Source organism: Conger conger, chromosome 11 (genome assembly GCF_963514075.1).
Source record: "Conger conger chromosome 11, fConCon1.1, whole genome shotgun sequence".
Classification (NCBI taxonomy): Eukaryota; Metazoa; Chordata; class Actinopteri; order Anguilliformes; family Congridae; genus Conger; species Conger conger.
The window spans coordinates 36792800-36820756 of NC_083770.1; the positions used below are offsets into that span (position 1 = coordinate 36792800).

General features: G+C 43.7%; 2 protein-coding genes and 1 long non-coding RNA gene across 3 annotated transcripts in view; 1 reads left to right on the forward strand and 2 right to left on the reverse strand.

Annotated features, from left to right (window-relative positions):
* Positions 1 to 14739, reverse strand: part of fbxw8 (F-box and WD repeat domain containing 8) — a 22954-nt gene extending 8215 nt beyond the window's left edge. Inside the window, exons 1-7 of the mRNA XM_061260562.1 lie at positions 13992 to 14739; positions 13782 to 13886; positions 13522 to 13686; positions 12862 to 12950; positions 7432 to 7589; positions 3396 to 3592; positions 2283 to 2495 (exon numbers count right to left, since the gene is read on the reverse strand). Of these exons, the coding sequence (XP_061116546.1) occupies positions 2283 to 2495; positions 3396 to 3592; positions 7432 to 7589; positions 12862 to 12950; positions 13522 to 13686; positions 13782 to 13886; positions 13992 to 14501 (1437 nt within the window). The 5' untranslated portion in view covers positions 14502 to 14739. The remainder of the gene's footprint in view (positions 1 to 2282; positions 2496 to 3395; positions 3593 to 7431; positions 7590 to 12861; positions 12951 to 13521; positions 13687 to 13781; positions 13887 to 13991) is intronic.
* Positions 14740 to 15073: 334 nt separating this feature from the next.
* On the forward strand, positions 15074 to 17158 carry LOC133141296 (uncharacterized). Its single transcript, XR_009710073.1, has 2 exons — positions 15074 to 15515; positions 15873 to 17158. It is a non-coding gene; the product is annotated as an uncharacterized LOC133141296 (long non-coding RNA).
* A 52-nt stretch (positions 17159 to 17210) lies between these two features.
* On the reverse strand, positions 17211 to 27956 carry rnft2 (ring finger protein, transmembrane 2). The gene is made up of 10 exons (XM_061261024.1): positions 27818 to 27956; positions 27274 to 27351; positions 26448 to 26935; positions 25446 to 25522; positions 25188 to 25288; positions 24284 to 24437; positions 20894 to 21043; positions 20235 to 20300; positions 18225 to 18326; positions 17211 to 17829 (listed from the first exon to the last, which is right to left on the reverse strand). The coding sequence occupies exons 2-10, from the start codon at positions 27318 to 27320 to the stop codon at positions 17695 to 17697; spliced, it is 1320 nt and encodes a 439-aa protein (XP_061117008.1). The 5' UTR covers positions 27321 to 27351; positions 27818 to 27956; the 3' UTR covers positions 17211 to 17694.
* Between the last annotated feature and the right edge of the window lies 1 nt (position 27957).

Here is a 27957-nt window from a genome sequence, read left to right on the forward strand (position 1 = left end):
AGCCGGAGAAGCCGAGCGGCAAACCAGATGGACGTGGGATTGCGTCCCGGTGCGACCTGCTGGCTGAGCCCTTCAGTGGCACGGTACGTTCTGGAAAAAGTTCTCTCCGTGTGCGAAACTGGAAGAATGAGTGAGCTGGTACACGAAATGCCTTAAAGAAGACCAGCCGACTCACTCCTCACACAAAGACAAACTTCCTGGATGGGGCCTGTATTTCTCCGACACGTTTTAATCAGGCATATGTCTGCTCATTAAACGCCGTGGAAACACGTCCTGTCGCGCGGCTGTCTCACCGCCGCTTCTGCTGGTAATTTGCGCTTCCCCCCGCGCCGTTAGAAATGCTGTCAAAAAACGCGCCGAGCCGACAGACACCAAAACACAGCTCAGCTGATTCGAGGCTTTTTCTCCTTCTTTCTTCCTCGCATTAATTAGGCTGAGAAAAATGTGTTAATCATGAATTGGCAATATGCTGAGGAACAATTAAGCCAGTCGTTAGGGAAACGAAGCAAGTCGTAAATTAAAATGTTACTGATGGAACGTGCGCAGGTATTCTATTGTACGTTGCTCGCTTAACCATTGGGTCAATAAATGTGATGAAATGATCCATCTCTTGATCTCAAATCAACAAGAGAAGGGAGCACCAGCACCTCCTGCTGGACAGTGGAGTGAACAGCACCTCAGGACAAACGTGAAAATGGTGGGGGGTTTTTGCACCCGGCCCTTGCTGAATCTACCCTGCTACCATTGGTCAGTCTGACCAAGAGCACAAGCCTGAGACCTACAGAGGGAACTGTGAACCCTGAAAGAACAGCAACATCTCCCTTAGTCTACACTCAGCCCAAACTAATCAATTCATTTAGAGGCTTAAGACACATTACTAAAACATAAACAAATAAAATCACTGGATTTAATCTGACAGGCAAGACGTTAACAATGAACATGCTAATTTACATTCACATATACTTGTAAAAAAATATATTAAATATACTTCAGGCACGGCAAACGAGCCAGTGACAAGAACATAATTTTATCAGTATTCCAAACACCAATGTTTCCTCACAGTAACCTACTGCTCCAGTGCTACTGTGCATCCGTGGCTGATCAACGAGATGAATGAAGCAATTCTTTCTTATGATGACTCCTCAAAACCCATGCATTTAAATATGGCTGAGTCTATGAACATACCACTTAAAAGGACCGTTCTGAGGATGTAGGTGAAAGATCGGTAAGTGAAATGGATTGAAATCAGTTGCACACTGTGCAATAAGACACCCAATAACTGCATAATCTGAAGAGTAAAAACCATTTCTGTCGATAAGACGACGTGGATAAAAGCTCAGAGGAAATGATGTTGTAGACATCAGTGAAGCCACAAAGTATAAATCAGTCAAAGCGAATGCAATCTCTGGCAGATGAGTCCAAAATCACTTTCAGGCACTTCTCTTTTCCTTTTAAGGAACGGGTGCGCGTCGAGGCGGAAAAGTGCCTTGCGCTCCCAAAACTTTCTCATTAGCATGAGCAGCAACGACGCTACAACACGAGCAGCGGTAACGAGGAAAGGGCTAATTGATGTGATGTCACTGCGAGAGCTGTGCCAAGGTATTGTCTAATGCTTAGAGCAGCCATCTGGAGCTGGATCTGAGGCCCACACTCATCCAATTACCTAAGCTCCACCGCCTCCGTCCAACTTCCACAAAAACCACAGAGCAAGAAGACCAGAGCCTCCACCTCTTACAGCCCTCAAAATATGCCTCTGTTGGCGAAACAATGCAAAAAAAAGCCACTTAAATGCATTCTTGGATGGTCCTTTTTGTTTTTTGGGGACATCTGCAATGCTGACAAAGTGTGACCAAACATTGAAATCCCTCCCCCTTCCCTTCCCACACCCCCCTTACCCAAAATTTGACTTTTTTGATCATGATTTCTACAGCTATTCATCATAATGACTGTTGAATGAATCTTTTTTTAATCTGAATTGTATGTTTCAACTTTGCTTATTTGTTGATTAAACTTAAGGTTGACTGTGGACACACAACGAGTCTGGTCTTTCGGAGCATCCAAATCTCTTGTTGCCTAAATAAAGCTTTCGGCTGCAATTAAAAGAGGAGTCCCTCCGACACCTGGAGACGAGATTAGAAACAAACAGCGGTCTGGTGGGGAATGACAGCGAGCGCGCTGTGAGCGATATAAGTGGAGGAGTCTGGAGGGGCCGCTTATTTCCAACGCCCCACCCAATCTCCAGGTGGCCCTCGTTCTCCAGGGAGTTACCGGCGTCACCTCACCTTGTTACCGCCGTCGTGCATGGCCCAGCCGCTGCTCTTCACCCCCACGGCCGCCCGGCACGCGCTGACGTCCAGGCAGGTGACGGGGTGCCCGTACACGGAGTGAAGGATTCTGGGGTCTCGCTCGGGACCGAGTAGATACACGGTTTCCCCTGCGGACGCTGCTGCCAGGGGGGCCCCCGGCCTCTCTGGGGCCAGGAGCAGAGCCTCCACCTGTCCCGCGTGGGCAGAGAACAGGGCTAAATGAGCAGGGTCCACACAGGCCCGGCCTGTCCCAGCTGGGTTAAAACACAAGGGCACAGGACTAACGCTGGGACCAGGAGAGCATTAGATCATGTAAGAGCCTGCAACAGCTTACATTACCCAACTACAGACCAGACCTGAGTCAAATACGTAATGGTTTTGGATTCAAATACTTTTCTGTGCTCGACTGATCTAGCCTGGTGCAATTAAGCCAACCAAGAGGGCCAGAGGGTTTTTGCACTTTTTTGACAGTATTTCATAGGTTCCAATACACCAGGCATGATCAGTAAAGCATAGAAAAGGATCCAAAGCAATTACGTATTTGACCCTGCTTCAGACACAGAACACAGAAACACTTTGTTCAGTGGGAACATTATCAACGATCAACGATTCCACCTGGGCTGCTTCCAGGGAAAATCTCTGTCGGGTAAGCCAAGCAGTTAGCATGAAAGCTTGATTAAAAAAAAAAACAATCAATCACCTGGTGTGTGCTTGCTATAGCCAATTAATCACAGAGGGAAAAATTCAGACACTTATTGAGGTTTCAATATGCACCAATCGATTCATTTTTGAAATTCATTATTTTAATTAATTTCAAACATTTGGATAGATAAAAGGTTCAGTATAGATTAAATTAAAGCTCTTGACACACAGACAAGCTCTGACGCACCATTACTGTGTAGGATCAGAGACAAAGACAAAGAGAGTTAGTACGAAGCCCGCGCTAAATCAGGACCTCAGAAAGCAGACTACCGCGGCACCGTTCTCTGAAAATCACTCGTTCTAAAGCAGGTCCCAGTAGGCAGCTGCTGAAGGCGTTTTATTGGGATGGTGACACAGCCTGGACCCTGAGCAGAGAGCTGAACTCACCGGTTTGGGCAGCTCGGCCCGACACTGCGTTTTCCAGTAGCCTTTCTCCGTGGGGCAGTCCACTCGCACTTCTGCCCCGGAGGCCGTTGCCACGGCAGCGCCCTCTGACCCCAGGGCCAGGGCGTGTACCCGGTGCAGGTGCTGGTAGTGGTGCACTGGCTCCTGCCCTGTCTCCGTGCTCCACACATCCACAAGCCCTGGAGGAAAGCAGCCCGCAGCACACTCACACAGCCTGCCTCAAGTCCTAAAACCCTGCAAATCACCATCTCCATCACTGCTTAGATATAGACAATCAGGGAACCATTACAGTCACATATAATACCGGTCAAACATTTTAGTACCTCCACAATTAAAGCAATCAGATTGAATTTTTACCTTCTTTTTTTTCCCCATTCAAAAAAAAAAAACACCTTTTGCAGTAATAACTGCTGAACATATTCATGCCATTTTTCCTACAAGGGCAGTCATATTCAATTCAGTATATTCAATTCAGTTCAGCTTTTTACTGAGTGTCATGTTCACACCAATAGTGCTGTAGAAGTGCCTTCTCCTTACCCTTCTGACCAATCTGCCCTAAACGGATTTTCCTGGAAAATGGAAATCATTTGTTCCCTTTTTTTTTTACTCCATTTAGCCTGTGAAGTAAAAGACTCTTAACTGTACACCTTGTGCCATTTGAGGTTCTTTACGGTAAAACTGTTTTTGCAGTTAAACTGCTTAAAGCTCACTAAAACGGAGCACTAAAACACAAGACTACTAAAACCTATGACCGGTAGAATACAGAGATGCAATTCCTGCTGGCTAGATCCCAGATCATGTCATTAAAAGTGCCCCTGAGCAAGACACCTAACCCCAAATTGCTCCCAGTGTGCTGATTGGAGCATTGCATTCAGCCTTTCAGCGTGTGTGTGTGTGAATGGGTTAATGAGACATTAATTGTAAAGTGCTTTGGATAAAATGCAGTCCATTACCATTTACAAACCCCATTAGCCCAGAAAATGGATAATTATCTGCCTGCAGATTGCAGTCTCAAGAATGCAGGTTCAAGTTGTATTTGGGACACAGCCACTGTACCCTTCAGCAAGACACTTAATCCCAATTACTTAAGGGCAAATCTAAATGCACAAACCGAGATCTCCAATATGAACAACACAAGTGTTCACAAACAGCGCAGACAAACAGTCACATTTCTTCGGCCAGCGAACTTCCCTCCGTGTCGGGTAAGTAATTGCAGACGTAAAAACACTTTGAAACCGTGCTTCTCGACTCAACTCACACCAATGCACCCTTTATCTGAACGTCAGTTTAAAAAAGTAACAATGAGTTCCTTAAATTGGTCAATTGAGAAACAGGTAATAGAGGGGGAAGAGGGGACCAGAGAAAGAGTAGTGGGTTTTAATAAAGCCATTTGCTGCACGGTCCATTGGCAGAGGCCCTTTTGATGGTTAATGCCTTTTCCCGCTGCGCGGTGATTGTACACACAAAGAGGCCCAGTGGGCCCCGAGGCCCCGGCGGACGGGTCCGGCTCCTCTGCGCTTGTGATTAGCAGATGGCCCATTATCGTCATTCTTGCAGATTGGGAGGCGCACTGGCCCCCTGACGGGCGAAAGGCTGACCCCGACCAGGCGGAAAGCGCTAGATGATCGCCCTTCAGGTGTGGGAGAGGTTAGAACAATTAAACCCTGAACCAGAACGAGTTACAGCAGGGAGGTTTGGAAACGGATAAACTGTTGCACAGTCTCACTGAGGTGTTAAGAACACAGAGGGAAATGCAGGTGTGTGTGTGTGTGTGTGTGTGTGAGTATGTGTGAGTGTGTGTGTGTGTGAGTATGTGTGAGTATGAGTGTGTGTGTGTGTGTGTGTGTGTGTGTGTGTGTGTGTGAGTGAGTATGAGTGTGTGTGTGTGTGTGTGTGTGTGAGTATGTGAGTATGAGTGTGAGTATGAGTGTGTGTGCGTGTGTGTGTATGTGTGTGAGTATGTGTGAGTGTGTGTGTGTGTGTGTGTGAGTATGAGTGTGTGTGTCTGTGTGTGTGTGTGTGTGTGTGGGTATGAGTGTGTGTGTGTGTGTGTGTATGTGAGTATGAGTGTGAGTGTGTGTGTGTGTGTGTGTGTGTGTGTGAGTGTGTGAGTGCGTGAGTGAGTGTGTGAGAGACAGACAGACAGAAGGTGGTAAATCACCAGAGAATGCGGATGGGCACTGATTAAACAGCCCAGTGAGAGCCAGTGGCTCAGTGAACGTCTGGAACACCAATCACAGAACTGCCCTGTTAAGAGAAAGACCAGGAGTACGGACTCCTAAAGATGAGCAGCTGGTCATGAGGAGCGCTCCACAGTCACTAAATTGGCTGTGGCTTTTAAATTCTCCAAAGCACACCTTAAATATTGTATTTACATTTAGCTATTTTAAATTTTCTAGGAAGTTACTGAAAGCCACATGTCAAACTTCAGTGCTGGAGGGCCACAGTGTCTGCTGATTTTCTGGATGTTCTCAGCGTTAGTGGCCCACACACCTTGTTCTCGAGGCCTAAATTGGCATCTGAGTGAAAGGAAATTACAAAAACATACACAGCGGTCCTCTGGGAATTTAGTTAAGAGTTAATGGCTCTATATAACAAATTAAAAGTTTGACAGTTAAAACTTCTGGAGTTTAACACACAGGACTTGGTCTTCATTGTCTATGTATGCACACTGTACCCACAAGTGATCTGGGGGGGGAAACGCATAAGTGCTGTATAATGTAATTATTGTAATGTTTTGTACTGGGGGGAATTGCACCTGGTTCAGAAAAAACACATCTTTAGAAATTACAGACAACGTCCACTTACAGTACATTAAGACCATGAAGACTGGTACCCAGAATAAGATATGCATCATACCAAACAATAGCGTGCTTAGACCCAAATCCATAATGGATTCACTTGATATAGCTTCGAGTGCTTTTTAATTCATTAATTCAACCTGGAGATTCATTATTCTTTCTTCCCTGTGGCTGAAGTACCAATCTGCTGGGGCCCGGATTGAGCAGAAGAAGCCACGCATTGTGCTGGTGTCCTGACGAAGGGCTACATCTCAATGAAGCTCAATGGGCCAAATAACCCGTCCATGTTGAGAAACACACAGCTGGGGCCAAAAACATTACTCAAGTAATAACACGGGATGAAAACAACGCAGGCTCCAGACATGGCAAACACACTTGAGACCAGTCCCTGACTGCCTGTGAGGCTCAAGAGGGTATAGCATCTCAAACTACGGTATTATCTCGTGTTGTTATAATTAATATAATTGCTATTAATGCCCAAGGAAGGGAGGGAGAGATGTTTTGCAAACGTGCTACATAACGTACTACATCCACAAGTAAGTGCTGCTAATGAGGGGTGTTTGTAATGGCACAAAACTTTGGAGACTCCAGCTTTCCTGCACAGCAGAGGGAGCGATACAACAGAACCAAGCAACCAACAGACGGAGTTCAGCAGAAACCAACGACATCAACATCTCAAACCATTTTTTCAACACATCACTACCTCATGAACATTCAAATAATTAAGACAGCTTTGATATCCTCAGTACGTCATAAAAGAATATGATTGGGGAAGGATACTAGATCTTACAAGCAGGACTGTGTCTTCAAAGGAAAGAGTAGGCTTCTGAATTTAACTATACTATACTATACTATAGTTTACCATTTCTTCTTCTACACGGTCACTTGAATTTGGACACAGAATAATAACCATGAGGGTGCGGCAAGGAGTAATCTTTATTTTGGGGCCAGAGATACTTGCTGTAGAATTTAGTCTCCCCCCCCATTCAAATGAAAATAAAACTAGGAAATTTGCTGTTCTGAGATCTGTCAGTAGGAGAAGAGTCAAAGTTGAAATGTGAAGATGTCATTCAAATGTTGTTTATCCAATCTTATTTCCAAGAACAGAGAGAGAAGGCCTCGTGCTCTAGCTGAAGCAAAGCCGCTTGTTGTCTCGGTGGTAATTAAAGCTTTGAGGGACAGTGGCGGTGTCCATTACTGATCTCTCTCTCTCTCACCGTCGTCGTAGGCGGCGGCCGCCACAGCCTGGTTGACTCGGACCTGGCTGACGTGCGGCCTTGTGTCCGCACCCAGGCTCAGGTGAGTGGGGTGCAGGTACGAGGCTCCAGAGTCCCAGTGCAGCGTGTCCCAGAGCCTGACGTCCCCCGAGGTGTACCTGCAGAAAACACCGGAGGGTTTACCCCATCAGATCCTCCCTCAGTTACACCTTACAAGTTATTCTCCTAATTCATATCAATAGTCTGCTCACCACCTCCCCACTTTGTAGAGGAATTTGGGAAATGGTGTGAACTGGGGGGCTCCTGTCTCCAGAGGAGGAAGGAAGAAGAAATTGGAAAAAGATGTGAATTAGGGAGCTCCTATGTCATTCTTTCTTCTGTTTGGAAGAGTGTCACCCCCTAAGCCCCCTTCTCCAGCAAAATAGTATATGGTAGGATAATGTGTACTGTGTGTTTTCCCCGTGTCTGCCCAGCTGTAAAGATGGGCAAAACCTTAACAGTCGGAGAGAACTACAAATGCTTGTACATTTCTCCATGAACATGAAATAAAGCTTTTGAGCACTCTTGAGACCAAGATAGAAATCTGCGTCAGCCTGAATTATTCCTTGACAGTCCTTGATTTTTAGTTGGTGATTTTTGAAGTTGGTCAATATTTTCATTACATTCCATTATTTCAATAGTTTTTTGGTTAAAAGAAACCCTTATCTAGAGCGACTTACATATTTCACACTAATATGTATGTACCTTCATGTCTAATTGGTACTTAATATAAGTACATGGGTAGCAGTGTAGAATAGATTGTGAACTGGCTAGAGTAGACTCACAACTCCAAGGTTTGATTTTAAATTCCAAGGGGCTTGAGCTAAATTTATTTTTAAATATCAATTTTTATAAATGAATGTAAGATGTGTAAACTAATCTGAATAAAGTCTGCTAAACGGCAGACTGCTATGCAACTTAAAACATTGCTCTAAGGGACAACAACTCACCTCTGGAATATCACCTTCAACCAATTAGTTCATGTCTTCACCAAGACACACAGAACACCAACCTTTCTTCAATATGTGTCCCTGGATTAGCTGCTTTTGTGGAATCAAACAAAAGCCATACTGATACTGAAATAGCACTGTCTTTTAAAAAGAATGATCTAAGGAGAAAGAGCTAGAATAGAAAGGCACTATTTATTTCCACCTGTAAAATCAATCAGAGGAGAATCTCATTTCCACATCTTTGGAGGATAGACAGGGACAAGCCCATCTTCTGCAGCTGGGGTACGGGGTATTGGACACATGCGGCTATGACTGAAAAAGCGGACGCCTTTCAGACACAAAAAAACTGTGCCCCAGGCACCCACTCCAGAGAGCGTGTGTTCCGCACAACTGCCAAACTACAATTGCTGACATTGAGTGAGAGGTTTAAAAAAAAAAAAAAAAAAACACACACACACACAAAAAAAATATGGCAACTGGAACATTACCTAGCAGACAATAGACTGATTGCAACATTTCTGCGACCAAACAAACCGCAAGACAGCAGAGAGCTTTTCCCCTTGCCAATTATACAAATTAGTAGAAAAAGGTGAGGTAATTCTCTGCGCCTTTATTATTCTTTTATGTTCTGAAGTGCGCGCTCTAGCGTTGCATTTGCGAGGCGGCATGTGTAAAAGCTTTTACCGGCATGGCTCGCAGCTGAGTCCCGCACAGCGAGAGGACGCGCCTCGCGTTTCAGCGCCAGCTGCCTCCGGCTCCTGGACCGCGCTCAAGAGCAGCGCTGGACTCTCGGAGCGAACAGGAAGCGGGGTTCTGCCAGCAGCACCTCTTTGTCGACGGCAGTTCGCGGCGGCTTTTCGCGCCGTAAACAAGGACGGCGCTGCTCGTCTCCGCGGTTTCCGCCTTGTGCTATGCGGGCGTGAGGAGAAGGTTCTGTCACACGTCCTGAGGGGCGTCTAACCCTGGCGTGCCATTCCACGCAAAACACCACTTTCTGTTCAGATCTTCCATACGCCAGTCTAAATGCCATCTGCACCATTATACAGTGCAGTCTATAAGTATTTTTGTACTCCCAACACATTGAATTTTAAATGAAACAAATGAATATGAGGAAATAATTACATCCCATTTCATAGATTCCATGCATTTTAGGGGGCGAAATGTAATTGGACAGTTGGCTTCTGGATTAGTCAGATGTATTCAATCGCTTCCTTAGTGTAGTTAAAAGAAAGCTTTCAGTGGCTATTCTTGATTCAAGGCTTATGATTCTGTTAGTGGCATTTATCAACATGAGGACCAGAGTTGTGCCAGTTATGACAGTCAAGGAAGCCATTGAGAAATAAGAAAACAATCAGAGATATAGGCCAAACAAAAGGGTCACCAAAATAAACTGTTTGGAAAATTAAGAAGAACGAGAGCAAACGCAATCTCAGTAATTGCAAATGGGCTGGTAGGCCAAGGAAGAGTTGATGAGCGAAGAATTCTCACCATAATGAAGAAAAAAACACAAAACACCTGTCTGACAGATCTGAAACAGGAGGCAGGTATGGATGTGTCAGTGGCTAATCTCGACAGAAGACTCCAAAAACGGATGGGCAGGTTAGAGTTTAAGTAGTACGTAAAATAGCCTGCAGAGTTCTGGAAAGGCTCTTGTTCACAGATGAGACCAAGATTGACATGTATAGAGTGATGACAAGAGCAAAGTATGGATATTAGAAGGAACTAGAACGCCAAGAACCTAAGCACCTCCCATCATCTATGAAACATGGTGGTGGGGGTGTTACCTAGTTTGGGCGTGTATGGTGGCCACAGGTGCTGGCTCACTTGTCTTCATTGATAATGTAACTGCCGCAGCAGAATTAATTCGGAAGTATTTTGAATACAGAATCATCTTAGCTGTTCAAGTTCAATCAAGTGCCACCAAACTCATTGGACAAAATAAACGAAATATTTAGTGTATCTACGAATGGAGGAGCTAATACTAAAGGTCTACGATGGTAGCAAATGCTATTTTCATTTGTTGGGATTGGAAAATCATGATATTTATGGGCTTTTACCAAAAATGTCTGAAGTCAAGTTTTAGGTTAGTTTAAGAAAAGATGCACAACTGGTACAAAAAATGCTCACTTTGTACAATCTGAAATTATTTAGTGGGCTTGCATCACACCCTGAACTACAGATATGTTCAAAATGGCAACTGCTGGCAAACAATGATTTTCATCAATTATCCCCCACAAATGGCAAAAATGGCAAAAGTTCTTCTTCAATATCTTAAAAATGTAAAAGGCCCAACACCACTTCTTTTGCACACAGCAAGCATCTTGCAGAAGTGTGGTAAATTGGGCTCCAGAGAAGTGGTTTCACACCGGAGTCATTTTCTCACTTAACTGTACTCTTCTGAAATTTCTGCATAAAATCAGCAAGCACACCTCCCTGAGATTGTCTCCCACATTTTTATTGGCACTGTTTTTTTTTTTTTTTTTTTACAAATTCTAATATCTGTAGCAGAAACTGAATACATTTGTACAACTGCATCTCTATGGAGCAGGTGCTAGTCAGCTCGGACAGTTGTTTTGCTAATCCCGGTCTTTATTTCAAGGCCACGGTATGAAGATTAATTCCTCGCGGTTAGGCTTATTACACGAAACAGACGACGGGGTCCACAAATTCAAACAGGCCTGCCCCGGTCCTCTCTGAGCACTAACAAAGCCCGGTAAATGTGTTGGCCTGATTAGTGGGACTGACAAATGAGAATTTAATCAGACCGGTCCCCAGAGCCGTTGATCCTTGATGGGGCAGTTCTGAGGCTCGCTCCTGGATCTTCACACCCGAGCCATTTCAGCAAATGGGTTACCTTACTCACAATCAATAACTACAAGGGAAAGCAAAGCCTCGCCTGTTCTTCATTGCATTCGCCCCCCTCCCCCACCCATGTTTTGTAATTGTCTCCATTTATCTTCCTTTAAGGTGTCAGGTGTCAAAGTATGCACAAAACCACTTACGGGCCCATTGGCATCACATGATTGTTTTACTTCGATGTACAAGGGAATTGGTGCAGACTATTTAAAATGACAAGAAACAACACTATCTGAGTCTCGTTGAGGCTTTGTGGTCTCAAAACAAGCAGACTGTAACATGGGGGAAGTGTTGCAGCTGATGAACAGCAGGAAGTCATTAGGTGAATTACTGTTAAGAGTACAATGTACTAGTAGTGGATTTGAAAGTATTCTTGTCAAAAGAGTGGATATATAATGCACCAGTGTATGCTGGTCAATTTTGGTTCTATGACTAGTATTGAAGGCGGCTGTGTCAGCAATTTGAAATGATTTTGCTTATACTTTAAATATTTGTCAGCAGTCCTCTGCCACTGTTTTGATACATATATATATATCTCAAACTATGCATCTCATCCAAAATAACTGTCCTTTACCATAAATGAACCTAATTACAAAGCATAAAGTATATCCTGACAATAATAATTGCATCACATACTATTTGTGCTAATGTTGCATTATTTACATTTCCCAATGTATTAATTTGGTCCACAATGAGCATACTAAATAATATATCACAGGTGTACGTGCACAGCCACCATTGATTTTTTAAATAATTGGCTGACATACCAGGCCAGCAGCACGATTCAATCTGAATTTGTGAACACAGCTGTATCCTGCTAACTGCATATTTTTAAACCAATGTCACAGTATACAGGAGGAAGTAGGCTGCTGTCTCAATATAAATTAATCACAGTTTTCCAATACCAAGTTCTCATTTTGAATACATCTGTGTATAAAAGCATATGAACTAGCCAATATCTGAATTCCAAGGTTGAAATTATTTTGAAGGCCACAGAAATACAGCAAGTTATCAGCGAAGGTGCAGTTCACAAGCATTACTTTAGGTCCGTAGTACTTTTGGTGCCTCAAAATGGGGGACTATGCTTAACAAGGGCTACAATTCCCACATGGTTTACCTGATATACCTAGATGTAAATAAGCAGAAATTAAAGCTGACTGTATACACATATTCATAGTTTCCTTTAAAACGCAACAACAAAAATATCTGTCGCTGCCCAAATGCTTAGGGACTGCACTATCAAACCCAATTTTAGTGAGGCAACCATTTGCACTAGAGTCAGGTTCGTATGTTTATACTATATGCCAAACATAAGACTGTTTACACTAAAATAAATCCAGTGTTTGTTCTATGCCTTTTTTCCAAAAAGCCAGCAACAGTCCATGGTTTCTATAAAAGCAGTGCCAACATCCTGACACTAAAGCTTTTGCTTCAACTGGATCCAGTCACTCCTTTGCCTCAAACTACTGTTTAACGCAGCAATAGGAGACCTTCATGGTTTTCTATGAAGGTGTCCCATCTTACAGGCCCAGGGACAGTTGCACTGTATTGAGCGATGTTTACGGGTTTTTGTCTTCAAGCTTACCCAGCAATGACATAATTTGCACAGGAGCCAACATCGCACAGCACCTTCCCCAGTTCATACTGCAGGTGGCTGATCGCTCCAACGCGATTCTGGGGTTTGAAAAAGCAGAGCACACACAGACGGTCAGTTTTTTTTTCAGGTCGGTTTTTTCAGTTTGGCAGATTTTTACAGTAGTTCCATCTCAGTCCTTAAAGTGCCTGTATTGTACAAGGGTGTGTGAAAGTGTCCCTGAGCAAGACACCTAACCCCCAATTGCTCCTGACGAGCTGGTTAGTGCCTTGCATGGCAACCAATCCACCTACAGCTGCTTCATGCTATTGGTCTGGAACTGACTGATTTTGCGTTTGTGAACCCACACCCTGAACTGGCCTGATCTACACCTCCATCTACGGAGTCTGGTTGTCCTACACATTTTCCAGAGAGTTTCCTTTACAACTGTCGCCTCTGGCTAGCTCTGTAGGGGTTCAGGCCAGGGTAAATTGTGAAGTGTATTGTGATTAATCCTTTGTAAAAATGTAATATACAAATAAAATTTGGTTGTGTTATGCAATCATTGCTTTGCCGATTTTAACCAATCGTGTTTTTCCTGTGAGCAAAACCTCTATTTTTCTTCAAAGAAGAAACAGCGATTTGAGTTTAAGTGCAAAATGAGTGATGTACCTTCCAGTTGTACCGTAGGTCTCTTTCCGTTTCCAGACAGTCTCGCAGGGTACTCTTCCAGCAAGGGGAGTCAGAGACACTTGAATCACTATGATAGCCCTCCTTCAAACACAGGTTGTACCAGAGTAGCTCATCTTCAGCCAGAACCTTCCAGGCTTTGCTTACCTGTCAGAGTCAGATTAATTATAAACTAGATATATTTATCAACCAGCAACATGCCGAGTGGCTTGTGAATGCGTATGAAATGACGGTAGAAATACCTGAGCACACCGCCCAAGTTCTGCCCTAGCGAGATGCTGAAATATCTTCAATGCCAACTCATAGGGCAGCTCCACGTCAAAGAATGGAATGTCATTAATTTCATTCTGGATATGAGCACAGGGTTACATGCTTAAGCATCACTATTGCAAACTACAATTAACGGCTAAAGCTGCTCAATGAAATCATTATTATTTTCATCATTATCTTACCAAGTCCTGAATTAATTGTTCCACAAATGTGTCACTTCTAGTCACTTTGCACTGTGGCTGTTGCTTTGCACGACTGTGATTTACGTTTGTCCCGACGTCAAACTGGCGCTTAATTCGTTTCCTCTCCACCTGAATTCTGTCCCGCAAAGGACTGGTTCTGCCATCCAACAGACCCTCGGCTATAAACACATACTCTGGTTGGTCATTTGCCTTCCCTTGATCAGTTGCAGACTTTCGTAACGTTGGGTCACTCGATGCTTCACACTCCGGTTCCTTCTGCAAACTCTGGTTGCTGCTGCTTTGGGACCCTGATACATATTTATTCCGATTTATTGTGTGCAAAGATTCCCCTTTTTGGTCAACGAAATAGCGATTTTTGGTGTTTTCGTTTGTTGTCGTGAAGTGAGTAATCTTAGTGATGTTTTTCGTTGCATTCTGTTGGTCTCTGGTCGTCGTCTTTAATTCTTTTTCCCACTGCTCTCTAAACGTACGCAAGTCATCTCCTTCCATCTCAGTTTTGAAAACCGTCGATTAGTTCATAATTTCTCTGGGTAATGTTATGCGACTTTCCCTAGCTTACCAGCGAGTTAACGTTAGCCACCTACAAAAACCACCGCTCCAGCTACGAAAATAGTCCGGCTGGAAATGTGTGGCAAAGCAAACTTTGTTCCACAATGCATGAGCCTCTGTTCGCTTGCCGCTGTACAGCTAGCTTTGTTTATGATATTGTTTCTTTTTTCTTTTTTCTTAAACATTCCCATCGTATATTATACTATATACTATATACGTAACAAAGCATGCAATTTTATAAATTTAATGCACCACCATCGTTATCATTCGTCCTCATTACTGAATTAGTCTACATTATTTAATTGGTAAGTTATTTTAACCTCATAGCCTATTAGTGCGCTGTACATAATCATACAACAGGATACGCTGTAATAGCTTGAAATGCATCAAATAGGTCCAAGCATCCACCTGTATAAGAATGACAAAGGTTCGTTAGACAAGGCGAGCGCTTCAAGAGTTAATGATTACCTTTCTCTTTTGGGAAAAGATGATGTAAACCCCACATCATGTGACACTTTAATAAATAATACAGCAGAGAGAAACAAACACAGTGAAGATTTGATCCAGACAGCTAAGGCGATCGCTTTCCACACAAAGAGTGTGAGACGGTAGGAGGAAGATAAAAGATAAGACATTTTTTAAACAAAAATGTGTTGTCTCCCAATAGACCAGACTTTGCCTCCAGCAGGCTACTCTATTAGCGCCCAGGGATCAGAGCCCTGCTCCGGGGCACAGACGCTTGCTTCACGTCTGAGATGGATTGGAGATCAGTTCGAAAAAGGCAAGGCAGTTGGGGACCGGGGCTCTAGTAAGAGCGCTCCGAGAAACAGAAAAGTCTTGATTCAAGGCTTTTACACCGTATGCACAGCGATACAGATCACCGCCTTTCTGCTGCTTGTTAGAAGGCGACACCTGTAGGCGCAATTTCCTTTGCAACAGCAAAACCAGCAACAGGTAAGTTTCTGGAGGTGAGATGTTGAGGTAGCCTTCCTAATTATGAGCAATCCGTAGTTCATCGCCTGGGACGGGTAACATCGGGGCTTGTGTTATAGGCTACTTCAGGGAATTATTTAATAACGTCTAAACAAAACACCGTGGCGTTACTGTTATTGATTTTGTTCGATATGAAATATTGATAAGCGTGAACGAATCTACCGCAAAAATGTCGGCGGGAACGGTAGATTCGCAGAATTAAAGCTTAAGTTAGGTTTATTTGACAATAATAAGCATAGGCTACATGCAAGCATGCAGTCATGCTGTCCTCACACTACAACGGTTGAGTAGTCTAACGCAAATGTTTATCTACCATAGATGGTGCCTTCAGGACCCTGGTCAAGGAGGGAGAATGGACAGCTCTAACAATATTTGCACTGAGGAAACTTATGCCAGCCGATTTTAGAGCGAAGTCACTCGGAAATCTGACAAGTGTCCACCTTTCACGGGCGTATTTTTCATGCCATCAGATCCGCAGGACCGGTCAATATTATTGGAGGCACTGACCCGTCAGATTGACTCTAATCTACACCTGTCAAACTTGAGTTGCCTTCAGATGACTGTTTAATATCATTGTCATCGTAATAATCAGCTACTGGTGTGCGTTCTACATCTCATTTACAATAGACACAGTTATAACGGTAGCCTGCAAAAAAACGTTGAGTCGATAAGTCGATAAGTGATTTCATTGATACATACCATATGTGCTACACCAACAAAAACATTTTATACCGCAACTGTGTTTCAAAATAGCTGCATGTTGTTTGGCTTATCGCACAAAGCTCAATAAGTCCATAACGAGATCACTTGAAGCTACCTGTATCATACTGGCAACAACAAGAATAGTAAGTTGATGTCACCGTCCCTTGACGGTTGCCGAAGGGAAAAACTTACTAATATCGCTACAGGATTCTGGCGTATCAGACTGAGCGTAGTCGTGTTAAAACCAGGGTGCATTTCACGGTTTAAATAAATAAATAAACACGGAATACTGAAATGTACAGAAAATGCAATTCTAAGCAAAAAAAAAAACAAAAAAACACTTGGTTGGAAGTTGACAAAGGGTTTTGACAAATAAAATATGGTCTGAAGATAGTGAAGTATGATAATTTCAAAGAGAATGTTTTATTCTATTGCACTGTACATTGTGGAATAAGCTACTGTAACTGAACATGCCCCCAAAATGTTTGAGAACAAGGAGGTAATAAATGGTAGAACATTTTTATTGTTATTTAATTAATCTGAAATATTAAGTAGTGGGGGTAATGTGTCAAATGCAAACGATGTTGCTTGACAATTACGATTCTGATTACTGAAATGTTTATACATACAGTTCTATTTTCAGGAACTTTTGTAAAGGGCTTTTGAGCCCAACTTTTGTAGCAGTGTTACCATAGATGGCTTTCCTTCAATCCTACAAGAATAATAGTAAAGAGCATGTTACGGCTATTTACATAAGCTATGTTTTTGTATCATTGCAGAATTGTGGTTTTTATTGCAGTTATGAAATTGTGTGTTTTTATATATGTGCTATCAGATGCTATTAGACTACCTATCTTGTGAGATCTGTGACAATTTTAGAAAATAAAAATTTCTACATCTTTTCTGAGTCTTCAAGTGATATGCTGCAAATGTAACTTTCACTTCCAGGGTAAATTGTTTCATTTGTGTTTTAATTACAGTCCAATGCTTGAAAAATACACACTTTAAAACATTAAATAGTGTACAACACCATGCACAGCAAACTTTTTGTCAAAGTCATGAGCTGACTATGCAAAAATGTTATCAGTCACAAATTCGTTTTTATTTAATTTTGCTGAATATTGGTAATTGACAGGCATGTCATTAAGCCTATGATTAAAGACAGCAGACATCCTTCTGAATTTATGGCAAAGGCATTACAGCAGAATAAATAGCATTAGTCAAAAACAATCTATTTCAAGTCGTAGCACATTTTCTCTAATGCACTGTTAAAGTCAAAAGTCAAGATGATGACTGTGCACACAACAGTTTACAGAAAAGAGAAGCTTGTGTATAGGGGATGCATAAGCAAGTATCACTTTATGAAGGCCGATTCCTCCCAGCACTGGGGCCCCTGTAGGTGGCGCTGTTTTTTGGCAATACTTCCCCGTCTTGTGGGCTAGTAGATCTGGAAGTGGGCAGATGTGGTGCCATCCTTCCAGCAGCGGAGCGTTTCTACGACCGCTGAGCGACATAGGGGGCATGTCCGCTCGCGGTCAAACCATAGACACAGGCACTCCTCGCAGAAGACATGCTAGAAAACAGGGAGAGCAGGACACTACGTTCAAAGAACGGCGCGGGGAAAACCACTGCCTTACGACAGGGTGAATGCTTTAAACTCATCTCAAGTCATGGAGGGCTACGGTGTCTGCAGGTGGCACTCAACCAACTGATTCAATGAATAATTATCCTGATTGGACCAACTGATCCGCTTCCCCCCCCACAGCTCTGAGAAAGGGATACTTCGAAAGGACTGTGAAACCAATTTGACTGCAGTCCGATTAAAGACAGTGGTTTGGCAGCACAGCCAGAAGCCGTTATTCACGCAGCCATACACAGCGGTCTCTAGTAGGGAAGAGCAGCAGATTTAACTGAAATCGAGCCTCAGGTTTTGTCCATTTCCATCCTGGGGTGGACAGCCGTTCTTACCTGACACATCAGAGCCACTGGCTCTCGGAACTCTGCCTGGCAAATGGCGCACACATCCCCGGCCTCGGTGCACTGCTGGCTGCTGGCTCTCACACCGTAACTCTGGAAGGAACACAACAGCACAAACAGCACCATCATTATGGCCATCTACTCCAAGCCTAAACCAAACTGGATCTAACACTGTGAATCAGTAACACAACATCACAAACAACAGTGTCATTACAGGCATCTACACCAAGCCCAAATTGCCTAAATCTGTAACACAACAGCACCAAGAACACCATTACAGCCATCTACACCAAGCTTAAACCAGACCAGCTCTCATGCTGTAAATCTGAAACACAACAGCACCAAGAAGACCATCTATGCCAGACCTCAACCAGAATAGTTCCTTTCTACAAAGCATGTTACTAAAATAATCTGTAAATAACCTGCAGGAAGTCACTGGTGTTCATATTTTCAAGAGTGATTCTAAGGGAAGAAATCCATATAAATTATTGTGTAAGTAGAAATGGTATACCGCACAACCTGAGGATCAGGGTTCAAATGATCTACATTTTGAGTAACAGCTGAACGCTCATTTGTGCCATGCTTTCTAATATTGCAATTAAGACCCACACAGTGCAGCAAAAGATTGTTTTGGGTATGGCAGACTATCAAACAACGAATGAGGTGGCATATCTTGGGTTTCTTTCTCTACAGTTTCCTCTTTCCCTCACTTTTTTGTTGTTGCAAACTCTAACCCGGCTGTTCAGTTCTTGAGGCCTATCAGTGGTACCACCTTGCAGTGAGGTTATGGTCGTCTTTGAAACATCCATGTCTATATCCTACGTTCTTCATCCGTTTGTCTATTTGATCTGTTTGGCTTTTTCTTCACAAATGAAAGTATTTTGCAGTCACCCTCTAAAGTGCTGTTCCATAGTCTACCAGGTTGTTCGCAAATTGAGCTGATCAATGCTTTATGTGCACTGACAATGCAAATGCACACCAAGAACTAAATCTAAACCTTTTGTTAGCTTTCTTGTGCAAAGCTAATACTGCGACAGCACACAGCAGGCCAGGAAACAGTTGTCAGTTGTCCAATTACCTTTGGTCCCTTAAAGTGGAGGGGCATTAAGTCCTACACCGATCACCCGGTATGGATGTAAATACCCTTAAAGTTGACTGTCTGCACTTGAACATATTCATTGTTTTATTTCAATGGTGGAGTATAGAGCCAAAACTACAAAAATTATGTCACTGTCCAAATACTTAAGACCGTACTGTATACTCCATTTCTGCTGTAACAAAGCCAAACCTGGCTGTTTAAACTTGGGACGGTTTTATATTCTGATGTCATTCCTTCCACACATCATTGACAGCACTTCTTGCCTAATTTGTGCCACAGGTAGCTGGGTATCCCCTGGTGATGTAATGGCTGATGAGCCTTGGGAATCTGGGAGTAGAGAGAGGTGTGGGAGCGGCCATTTCGTAGTCAGAGGTTTGCAGGAGTTCATGGACACTAGTGTCCCCTAAGGCAAATTAATAATGTGGCTGATTGTCCTTCAAATGTCAGTCCACGATTCTGTGCTCACTGGAACGTTCTTCCTGTTATCGTCTCCACTGTAAAACACCAGCAGCTGTCTATTCTGTGTAACCGACTTTGTGACAGCATCAAAAGTATAAAAGTGAGAAAGTCAAAGTCACAGAGGCTGTGAATAAGAATTAGCATTTTCAGATTAAACCTGTTTCTGTCAAATTCCTTTGTTCTCGCCTCTCTCCCAGCCTTGATGAAAGCAAACCTGTGTGTAAAAGCTAGACAGCTTAGAAAATCCAATTAAAACCCCTGTAATGCAATATCATTTCAACTCATCCCCATCATGCAGTATTGGCAGAAACAAAAGCAGGTATGTTGAATTCTGGGACATCAGAACTGTTTAATCTTAAAACGGATTGTGTGGTATGGTCTCTGATGAGGAATATCACAGTCTAAGGTGACCTGGATTAAAAAACGAGCGCAGCAACTCTTACCTGGGAACTGCACAGGATCCCCAGGGCTTTCCGAATAGCAGCGATTCGCCCACAGACGTCAAAGGACTGCAAAGCAAATTCAAACATGCCACTTCTGTTACTCTATAAAGCGTCTCTATGAAAAGCACTGTATAAAAAAAAAGAAATTGGTATATTATTTGAAACCTTAAAATAAGGTTACATTAATTAGCATCAACAAATGTAACTGTAAACTAACTAACTAATGAGAAGTCAATCTGTGCTGCTTTGTTTATGTATTTGTACATCATTCATTCCCGTTAACAACTGCATTAGTTATTGCCAATTCACATTTGAATAAAAAAAAACTGTTGACGTATTTGTTAATGGTTAACTAATTATACTTTTATCCTATGGTTTGCTAATGTATAAAAATGAATGTAACTAATATATTAGTTCATAGTTAACTAAAATTGTATTTTGCGCTTAATTAATGCATTTGTACATCAATTCATGTTAACAACTATATTAGTTAATGCCAATTAAGGTACCTTATTGTAAACTATGACCAATTATTCAACCACAACCAAGAGCTCTTCCAATCCATTGATTGCTTGATTGTCAATATACAGATTGATTGATCTAAATTGATTGATTGATAATGGTAAATAACACAAAGAGCCACCCAGGACCCTGTTTACCTTGCACAGGCTGTAGATGATGATCAGCATGGCCCCCAGGAGGTAGCTAGCGGACGGGTCCTCCCCCACGATGTACCTGTACCACAGCTGGATGGGAACCAGCGCTCGAAACAGCTGGCTCAGCTCCTCGATCAGCAGGTAGAGCTTCCCCTGGGAGCAAGGACATGGAGACTCCATAAATACATCCCCAAAACAGAGTGACTTTCACCTACACAATCATAAAACCTGCTCAACTCCAGTCTCCCTTGTGAGTAATTGGGTGCTGAATCCCAAAGAATAGTCAGGAAAAACACAGACAGCACTCTCTTGAACACTGAAAACTCATTTATTAAGGAAGCACAACGGGACTGGGAGGGGCAGAGGCAGCGCTAACTCAAACTTATAGTTTATTCCATAAATGTATGACGCACAACCATTTTGGCCACAGCTGCCTTCAGTATGCTAAACGGCCGAAATGTTTGTGCGTCATACATTCATGGAATAAACTATAAGTTTGAGTTTTTTCACAGAGTGCTGTCCATGTTGCCTTCTACACGCAAAAAGTGCAGCAGAATTATGTTCAAGAGGGTGGACTTAAATGATATCAGCGGGCAAGAGAAAGCCTGTGGTTATGATTTGATTTAATTAGATTTATTAATTTTTTTACTCTCAATGCGCTCGTCCACTGATTATTATGTCATCTCGATGGCCAGGCCGAAAACCACCAAAGAAAAAAACCACATTTGACCCAGTAGTTTTAAGATCAGTATACAGATTACTGAGAAAACGTGTGTGACTGTTGAGTTCAGGAACACGAGGCCTCGCTCAGCATTCAGGCTGTAAAAGCAGGGTCTGAAACTCTGGCACAACGCAGGCAGAAGTTCAGTGTGGCTGTGGAAGAGAGTGTGTGCTGCACAGCACCATCTGTGGGCCTCTGCAGAGGAGTTCCAGCGTGGCGCTGCCCCTCCCAGTTCGCCCACTTGTGCCCTTTCCTCGTGTGCCACTGATTGGAGAGCCTTCAGCGTGACAGAGGAACGGCACCTGGCCGTCTTCACAAGCCCAATGCCCCCCCCCCCCCCCCCCAAGCGCTCGCTTCAAAGCCGAAAGCTGCTCTGCCTCGAAGATCTAACCCCCACCGACTCCAGCGTGGCGTGGCTGCGGTCCAGCTCTCCGCGGCTTCTCCGCCACGGAGGCAATTTACCCACACTGCACGGAAACTGGCAGAGCCCTCCCTCCACCTGCTACCCCGCGCCACTCCGGCGACAGAGTCAGCCCACTGGGGCGTGTTCTCCTACTTTAAACGCCTGCCCCCCTCCCATCAACCGCATCCCGAGACATCACCGACCAGGGTTACAGCCGGGGTCGGTCAATAGGACCGACTGTTTGAGACCACGGACTGGTTGAACCAAAATGTGAAACTGTCTGCAGCTCCGCCATCTTAGATCAGCGTAATGGCTCTGCGCATATTTCCCGACAAGGATTAATGACTGTTCCCTGGAGCCCTTCCTGCACTGAAACAGGGGTGCAGACCTCTGCAAACAAGCAATTTATCTTTCCTTTTGTCCCTGTAGCACCATCTCCGATGATTCTCCCCTCCCTCCAACCAGGCCTGGACCGGAGCCAGAGACGAGACGAAGTTGCCTGTGCGCGTGCTGGGGCTACGCCTGACCGTTACTTCATTAGCATCTCCGACCCCGCGCAATCAACCGCTGGCTGGGGGATAGGACTGCCTATGGCCACAGGTCCACAAGCGCCTTTTCATTTGTTTCCATTCAGCCAGGACATCCGTCTGACATGCCGAACGTGCTTGTCTGAGTCCCGGGAGGGGCAGAACTGGCACGGACGAGGAAGAGTAGAACACAACATCACTCTGAACCAGCAATTAACAGGTCGCTACGTCGCAGGCGTGATTTCTAAAGCGGACGCCTGCTGCGAACAATGTTTACGAGCCCCTCGTACTTCCTATTTATTCTTTCCCCTCTAAAGCAGTCGTAGGGCAGGCAGGGTGGCAGAGCGGCTGAGCCATGACTTCATCCCCTGAAAGCGGGCCACCTGGGCCGGCTGCAGGGCCCGGTTTGGGGGCTGGGTGGCTGACTGAGCGGGACGTCCCCAGCTGACAGACGCAGAGATAATGGCTCTTCCAGGGAGCGGTGACTTCACCCTGGAGCTCCTGGGGGAAATGAGATCAGTGGCGGCGGCAGCCGTGGCAGCAGCAGCAGGCTCTGCCGATTGGCCTGTTTTCTCTCTGCACCCAGTGACCTCAGCGCACAAGCTGAACACTTGCAGAAGACCTGGGCCATGCCCACGTTCAGTATCCGTCTCCACGCTGTGGCTAACAAGCTGCTACTGCACACAGGTACCCTCCTCCTCATAAACCTCTTACTTGAGGACACAACATGAAATTATTTATACATTTACTGATATTTAAGTTTTTTAATTGTAGTTTTTGCTTCAGTTTATCAAATGCTGGTAGTGAAATGTTTTCAAATTAATATTTGGTGCAAAGGTTGTGATACTGTAATATACCTGACCTTCCTTCCAAAAATATTTTCTTTCACATATTTTCTTCCACATAAAGATGTAATTTTATTGCTAATTTTCTGAATATTTCTTATAGCATGGAGTAATTACTGCAGATACTACTATTGTCTTATAGCTGTTATGGCGTTGGGATAGTCTTCCACAAGCAACCAGTTAATTAAAAAGGCTTTCACTAATGGACAGTCTACAGTGGTACTCCATGACTTCATCAAAAATGTGAATTTGACTAATGACTAATTAAATGACAGCAACACCTCCTCTTCTGGTTTTAGCATGGCCTTTCTGTTTGGCACTGATTTACATAAGGTAGACTACAGTAGGACTTTTTTTTTTTAATATAATTTTTTCCAGATTTTTTCCTTTTTCTCCCAATTTGGTAGCCAATTGTACCTCGTCTGATTCAATTGGAGGTAGTCGTATTAGATGTACCGCCCGTACCCCGTCCCTCGGCGGCCCGAATGAGAGCGACACGCCTTCTTCAAGCCGTCTCGTCTCGTGCCCGTTGCCGTGATTATTGTGCGGCGATCTAATAACCCTGCCAAGTCCCTCCCTCTGGAGCAGCGAGCCAATTATTGCTGCCCCACGTGAGCCGGTCAGACTTGGCTTTTTGGCAGGACCGAGAATCGAACCCCGGTCCCCAGTGTGCAACTGCAGCGAACTGCAACCGCAAGTCTGCTGCGTCTTAGCCTGTTGCGCCACCGCGGCTCTACAGTAGGACTTTGGAGGGGTAAAAAAGAAAACTGAAGGCTCAAGTATGGTCTCTGCTCAGTATCTTGCTTTACACTCATAATACAGTAGGTCAGTATTCGTGAAAGCCATTAAACTAACTGTATATCAAGCCTACTGATGAGTGGTGGGGCTAGATCTTACCCTGGATTTGAACGCAAGGAGGATTTTCGGCAGGAAAAGGACAAAGCACTTGAGGCCGATGGTGAAGTACTTCAGGACAAAGTCGGTAATCCCCACAGCCCAAATCAGGTCGAAGAAGTCAAAGGTGTTGATGTTGGGCTTTGCAAAGATGAGGCTGAGGGAAAAAAATCAAATGAATAACATTGAGGATGATCTCGTACAATCCACTAAAACACATTTGACAATGGCTTGGTTTTGACAGCATTCAGAATGCATTCAGTGTTCAGTAAGAGCCGTTTGAGAAAACAGGCTCAAGGCCAGGGGTCCCCAGTCTTATCTGAGAAGAGCTGGTGTAGGCGAAGGCTTTGTTTTGGCCCAGCACTAAAACGCCTGAGTCAACAAATCAACTCATCATGGCCTTCAATCCAGACATTGATTTGTTGATCCATTTTAGAGCTGGGTTAGAACAAAAGCCTGGTACTCACACTGTACTCACACGGGATAAGACTGGGCACCCCTGCTCCAAGAAAAACCTGATGTAAGCAGAGCAATGTAGTGAGCCCACACAAACTATAACAGAAAACACACAACCACAAATGGAAAAAAAAAATAAAAAAAAATAAAATGATACATCAATGAATACTCACAGGATAAGGAGACAGAATGAAGCAACAGACTCCTACAGAAAATAAAAACCACACTGAAAAATGTGTCAAATAACCAAACATGAATAAATTAACAGCTAAATTATGAAATAATAAAAAAACAAGAGGTGAAAACATTTGTGAAATGCTAATTATCACTGCATTCAAATGAATGTTTTTGGCCAATATCAACGCAATTAAATTAACCAAAAAAGTAATATAACCAATATGGTACTATACATTTTTATACAGTTGACAGCCAGAATTGTATTTGACACTACCTATTGTGCAACTCTTCAGTGCTGAATGTATAGTAGATATACGCAGTGTTCCCAGAAAGGAATATCAGGATCCAGAGAGCGACAAACACAGACCTCTTCTCCTGGTACAAAGAATATAAAAGGCTGCATTTTAGTCATAATACTTTAATTTATGAAACAGTGGCGTGTACGCTAAAATTATATATGCTATCCATTAATCCAAATCTCATAGTACAGGGTTGTAAGAAAGTTTCTGTTCAAAGAACAGTTTAAACTTACCCGTAATGACACCTGATGTTTGAGAGTTGAATTGGCAAAGGCAAATGTGCTTGTCATCCCAATACACACGGCAATACCTGCCAAAGTGAAGCGTCAGGAATTATGAACTCACTGTTGCACAATTGAAAATGGGGGGGAATGGGGGAAATCAACACAAAAACAGACATTTATTTAAAATGGTAAAACATATATGCATGTAAATACCATGAAATAAAACATGACTGTCTGTACTTTTGCAGCTTAATCATATTTTGATCTAAAATCCAAAAGCTAAGTATATAGCAAAAATAACTTATTTCACACTACCGTTGCCATACTTTCAGAGAGCATCAACAGTATGCAATTGGTTTGGAATTTTTATTTTTTTATTTTTTTCTCAACGCTTTACTGGGCTTGGTATATGAAATACTCTCACAAAGTACAAACCCCACCTTCTCGTCCTCTTGGTTGGCTCAATTGCACCATGCAAGATCGATTGAGCACAGAAGAGTATTTGAATCCAAAACAATTAGATACCTGACCCAGGTCTGATATACATACATATACTATAAGGTTTGTTAATGCAACTATTTAATCAGCAAATTAGCAACTAAATGCATAAAAGCATGCAGATATGGTCAAGAGGTTCAGCTGTGGTTTAAACCAAATGTCCGAATGGGGAAGAAATATGATCTAATTGACTTTGACCATGGAATGATTGTTGGTGCTAGACAGGGTAATTTGAGTATCTCAGAAACTGTGCAGTTCTGTGGGAAAAAAAGCATTGTCAATGAGAGAGGTCAGAGGAGAAGGGCCAGACTGGTTGAAGCTGACAGGAAGGTGATAGTAACGCAAATAACCAATAACCAACAGTGGTATGCAGTAGAGTATCTCTGAAACGCGTCAAAGTGAATAGGCTACACTGCTACAGCATGATAAGTCTAACAAATACCTAATAAAGTGCTCACTGTGTGTATACACAAATACACACACATATACATACATATGTATAATGCATATTACCGAGCTTGTGCTGGAAGCAGACTTTAGCGAGGAGGATGAGGATGAAGGGGAAGCCCTTCTGCAGCCAGGACACGACGGCGCGGAGCTCGGAGAGGGCGGGGGCCGGCGTGGAGGGATCCTCGCCCCCCCCCTCGTCCCCGGCACCGTGGCGATCACCTGATGTGGCGGCCTGCAGCAGGGAGGAGCGGTGCTGGGGGGGCTGGTGGTAGTGGTGGTGGTGGTGCTGGGGCGGCCGCGGCAGGTAGGGGCCGCTCTCGGGCCGGTGGGGGCCCTCCTCTCTGGATGAGGCCGTCATCTGGATGAAGACCTCCGGGGGCGAGCCCAGGACCAGGCCGGCCGCCTGGAAGGGAGCCGAGCTCACGTTCCCGGACGGGACTCCCACCAGGCCGGAGAACAGCTGCTGAGGCGAGGGGGGGTCCGGCTTCAGGCAGTCAAAGACTCCACCCTCATCCAGGCTGCTCTCTGATCCCAAAGTTTGACTCCTGCTCCTGCAGGAACAGTGACGCCTCTCAGGGGAACATCAAGACACACTGATAGGGAAAACCTGCATTTTATTAAATACATTATTTCCGTCAAAACAAAAAGCTGCAACATTTCCTGACCGTTAAAATATCATCAACTAAACAGAGACATTCTGAATCTGTTTAAATAATGGCCCATTGATTTGTCTAACATAATTCAACGAACAGTAAATCAGAAATGCATATTCCATATTCTGCTAACACCTTGAGGTTGAACAGCAACAATAAAGCTTGCAGCATGATGCTTGACAAGAGGTGAAACAAAACCACTTTTTACAAAACGCAACACATGATTTCTGCCAAACCTTTCAGGGGGCATGCCATCAGTGTTGCTGCTGTGTCTCCTCTGCATGGCATCCAACTCGTCTCCATGTGCTTCAAGTCTGTGAAGGCAGGAATACAGAGATTGCAGTAGTGTCATAAGGGCAGACTGGTGGATACTGCCGATAGACGGTGCTACAATGCATCAATACACATTTTCACATTGCTTGAACAATATACCCAATGTAGCCAGTAAGCTAGCGAGCTTGTTTCTATTTGACACTCAGACGTGGAGCTGGTTAACTATTTCTTAAATTATCACGGTAGCGCCTGAGACATTCGTTGTTTCGAGGAAAGGGTTGTTTTCAATATACATTCGGCCTAGCAAAATTGAACAGCAAGCCAACTAGCTTCTCTTCGACTACCGATTTGACATTGCTGTCTATTCTGGCCAGCTAGCTACTTTGCACTGCAAGTGTCACCACTAGCTTGCTGGATAGCTTCTGACACAAAAACAGCAATGCAGTCTATTCACCTTACAAGATAGTTCAGCCACTAAAACTACTTTAAAATCACTGCTAATCTTACCCAGGTCATTGTGCAGTTTTTCCTTATATCCACTTGCAGGGAATTATGTTTTAATTATATTGTTGTTATTTTGCTTAGAGCTAACCAAAGCTAATTTGGCTAGCAAGCTAGTAACTGTTCCTCTTCCTGTAGAAAAGACC

What these genes read in the sequence shown, in the direction of transcription:
- rnft2 (XM_061261024.1), bottom strand. Translation starts at nt 27,320, where the DNA reads ATGCAGAGGAGACACAGCAGCAACACTGATGGCATGCCCCCTGAAAG. An exon ending in GATGGCATGCCCCCTGAAAG is followed by an intron (nt 26,936 to 27,273) that starts GTTTGGCAGAAA and finishes CTGTTCCTGCAG; the next exon opens with GAGCAGGAGTCAAACTTTGG. An exon ending in ACTGAAGAGTTGCACAATAG is followed by an intron (nt 24,438 to 25,187) that starts GTAGTGTCAAAT and finishes TTTTTCCCTCAG; the next exon opens with CCTCATCTTTGCAAAGCCCA.